General features: G+C 53.1%; 1 protein-coding gene across 1 annotated transcript; it reads left to right on the forward strand.

The window, feature by feature from the left end:
* Nucleotides 1-278: 278 nt before the first annotated feature.
* gpr22b (G protein-coupled receptor 22b) lies at nt 279-3,629 on the forward strand. The gene is made up of 2 exons (XM_062547558.1): nt 279-1,437; nt 1,944-3,629. Exon 2 carries the CDS (start codon nt 1,948-1,950, stop codon nt 3,301-3,303), a length of 1,356 nt encoding a protein of 451 aa, XP_062403542.1. The 5' UTR covers nt 279-1,437; nt 1,944-1,947; the 3' UTR covers nt 3,304-3,629.
* Nucleotides 3,630-3,927: the final 298 nt, after the last annotated feature.

The following is a 3,927-nucleotide window of genomic DNA, read 5'->3' on the forward strand; positions in this document are numbered from 1 at the left end:
ATTTAAAAGTTGCTGTAGCACCATGCCTGGTTGGTTGTGATGGATGGTTGTTTAGCTTCGACTCAGACCCCATCTCGCGTGTTTCCTCTCCCTGCAGAGCGCCTGTTCGGGGACCGGAGCGGGGGACAGCCTGACGTGGAGATGGCGTGGACCCAGGCCTGCTGCTCTTGCCCTGCCTCTCTCCGGGGCTTGGTCCCAGCATAAATCAGCCGACAGCGTCTCTTCCGCCGCCTTCGACAACCCACCCCCCCACACACCACCACCAGCCGGCCCCCGGCTCCCCAGGGAAGACCACTGGCTAATGGACTCCCTCTTATTTCCCTTACAGGCCAACGACCTTCAAGCGAAACACTGAGCCAATTGCTCAAAAACGCCGCGACAGTAACACGCGCCCAAGCGTTACTTTTGCATGCAAACCAACTTGCACACGCACACACACCACTAAAGGCAAAATATAGTATTAGCTGAGCCTTCATGGGTTTCAACGGCAGTGTACTCCTGGCTCAAAAGGATGGATGTCGTGTTTTCTAGTGGATGTTAATGAACTAGCCACAGCTCTCCTGGCTTGTGAGGTGACCTGTTAGGATGGTTGGAGGTGACCTCCGGGAAGCTTAAAGGTCATCTACAGCAACGAGACCCCAGAAAGAGAAAGGGCAAGAGAGAGAGGGGGAGGAAAAGAGATGCCCATCCCTCAGACTCACTGACCCCACCGGCTTACTGACCGGCCAGACCGGTGTCATCGCTGGCCTGCCATAGAAAATCGATGAGGATTTAATCCTGCGTGCACTGTGATAAAAACTCCGAATGACCACCGGAGTAGCTGCTGGTGGACCTGGGGCTGAGAATCCCGAACACGGCGCTGTGCTGTCTTTTGATAATGGCGCTATCATGGATGGATTAATTGTTCATTGAGGGGCAGAAGTAAACACCATAAAGCACCAGTGTTTGCGCTGAACAGCGAATGGGTCTATCTGGCTGGAGACCACAGTCAATATCTCCCCATAACCGCCTAATGCTTTATGGGGGAGAGAATCTGACCTTTGCTGTTGTGTGTATTTTCTGAAAGCCCTGTCATTGGGGGAATTATAAATATCATAAACAGTGGACAGACTGGGTAGTCCCCCGGTCAACGTGCTTATCTGCCTTTACTTTCCTCATCATCTAATACAATCAAGAAGAAAGAGAGAACGTGAGAAAGAGAAAAAAAGAAGAAGAACACTGGTCTTGGAATAGGAGCCTATACTGATCTTTTCTATTGAGTGAAGAGTGACCAGATGCTGGTTGGGTTGCGAACAGGTGTGCCACTGAGTGGAGTACAGGTGGTGCGTCGTTCCGCTGAAGAGGCCATGCTGGGATTGGATAACCCAGCTGGATCCTGTCAAGATGTCTGTGGCCCACACACCAAGCCCTGGGGTGTAGATTGAGCCCAGGGGAAGGGTGAGTGAGTGAGTGTGTCTGTGTCTGTGTCTGTGTCTGTGTCTGTGTCTGTGTCTGTGTCTGTGTGTCTGTGTGTCTGTGTCTGTGTCTGTGTCTGTATACATTCGAATCACGTATTTGCCAAAACAAATGAATGTGTTGCGATTAGACATGCACTTGATAAAATACTACAAAGCTAAAAACATATAGATTGACAATAGCAACACCACCAGGCTGTTAGCTGCAACTACAGAATCATATCAGATCAGCTTATTGGCAACCAGGTGACAAGATCTACCTGAGATAAATGACAGATCAATACAGGTGGAATTGGAAGGAGATAAGCCGTGTCTTCTGACAGGCAAGAATTTTCTTTTCTTGTGATTTTCGCCCGGCTCTACTGGATACTGGATCGACAATTTTCTACCTTGTGCCACAACACCAAAGTATATCAAGCATAGCTGATTTAAGATGCTCTGTGAGTGTGTCCTAACCTGACCTCCCCTCTCTCTGTCTCTCCGTCACAGGATAATGCATGTTCCCCCTGCGCTGGAAGAAGCCACCATGAGCAACGTCACTGTGCACGACAACACTGAGTCCGTCGTCAGTCCCAACATGAACCTGGCCGCGAGCGCCACCTACCCCGTCAGCTTCCAGGTGTCCCTGACGGGCTTCCTGATGCTGGAGATCGTGCTGGGCCTGAGCAGCAACCTGACCGTGCTGGCCCTCTACTGCATGAAGTCCAACCTGGTCAACTCGGTCAGCAACATCGTCACCATGAACCTGCACGTGCTGGACGTCATCGTGTGCCTGTGCTGCATCCCGCTGACCATCGCCGTGGTGCTGCTGTCGCTGGAGGGCGACGTGGCGCTGGTGGGCTGCTTCCACGAGGCCTGCGTCTCCTTCGCCAGCGTGGCCACGGCCGCCAACGTGCTGGCCATCACGCTGGACCGCTACGACATCTCCGTCAAGCCGGCCAACCGCGTGCTGACCATGGGCCGCGCCGTGGCCCTGCTGGGGGCCATCTGGGTGCTGTCCTTCCTCAGCTTCCTGGTGCCCTTCGTGGAGGTGGGCTTCTTCGGGCCCGAGCCGCAGCCCGACCGGAACCAGACGGCGGCGACGGCGACGGCGACGACGGTGGACGCGGGCGAGCAGGACTACGGGGCTCTGGGCCTGTACTACCACCTGCTGGCCCAGATCCCCATCTTCATCTTCACGGCCGTGGTGATGCTGGTGACCTACTACAAGATCCTGCAGGCGCTCAACATCCGCATCGGCACGCGCTTCCACAACTCGCAGAAGAAGAAGAAGTCGCGGCGGAAAAAGAACATCTCGCTGACGGCCACGTCGCAGCACGCGCCGCCGCAGCAGCCGGCGCAGACGCAGGCCGAGCCCGCCGACGCCTCGCAGAGCGTCAGCCGGCTGCCCGCGCTGGGCATGCGCACGTCCGTGTCGGTCATCATCGCGCTGCGACGCGCCGTCAAGCGCCACCGGGAGCGCCGGGAGAGGCAGCGGCGCGTCTTCCGCATGTCGCTGCTCATCATCTCCACGTTCCTGCTGTGCTGGACGCCCATCACGGTGCTCAACGCCGTCATCCTGAGCTCCGGCCTCAGCCGGCTGACCCTCAAGCTGCGGCTGGGCTTCCTGGTCATGGCCTACGGCACCACCATCTTCCACCCGCTGCTCTACGCCTTCACGCGGCAGAAGTTCCAGAAGGTGCTCAAGAGCAAGATGAAGAAGCGCGTGGTGTCCATCATCGAGTCCGACCCGCTGCCCAACAACGCCGTCATCCGCAACTCGTGGATCGACCCCAAGAAGAACAAAAAGGTCACGTTCGAGGACCACGAGGCCAGGCAGAAATGCTTGTCCTCAGTGGACATGGATTGAGTGACGGACATTACATACACTCTCTGCTTTTCAGAAACTGACCGACACAAACAGTGTTCTCATCAGGAAACAAAAAGGGAAGACATTTATCAAAAAGGTGTCATGCAAATACGTGTGTATCAAAAGTGTAAAAGAGAAATAGACAGATTATTTATTACTATTTATTCTGACTTTATGACAGAGTATGGTAGATTTCATAGAGTTGTTCTATAATTTATGCTGTAGATAATGCATGGCTTTTTGTAACTGTAGAAATCTACTTTGTGTACATAGACTATTTGTATATATCATGAATAAATACATATATTAGGACTGTAAGTGATGTAATATCTGTACATTTATAATATATTTGTTCAAAATGAACCTGCTTGGTTGCTTTATCAGATGGTGTTTCACTGTTTCCACGCCTGCATATAGTCATCCCTGCGGTCCTGTGTACTCCAAACTACAGCGGATCCATAACAAATGAGAACGGGCTCACATTTGTTATTGTGTCAGTCAGTCTCCATCACAGAGGCCTCTTGGGACTGTAGCTTCTCTGCTCTGAGCCTCGCCAAGGTCAAGAGTTCACCGAAAGATGGCCGTCTGTCTTGATGAGAGAGGGAAAAGCAAGCTGTGGAAGAG

This window comes from Sardina pilchardus, chromosome 10 (genome assembly GCF_963854185.1).
Source record: "Sardina pilchardus chromosome 10, fSarPil1.1, whole genome shotgun sequence".
In the NCBI taxonomy this organism is placed as follows: Eukaryota; Metazoa; Chordata; class Actinopteri; order Clupeiformes; family Clupeidae; genus Sardina; species Sardina pilchardus.

Coding starts and splice junctions, on each gene's coding strand:
- gpr22b (XM_062547558.1), top strand. CDS start 1,948: ATGCATGTTCCCCCTGCGCTGGAAGAAGCCACCATGAGCAACGTCACT.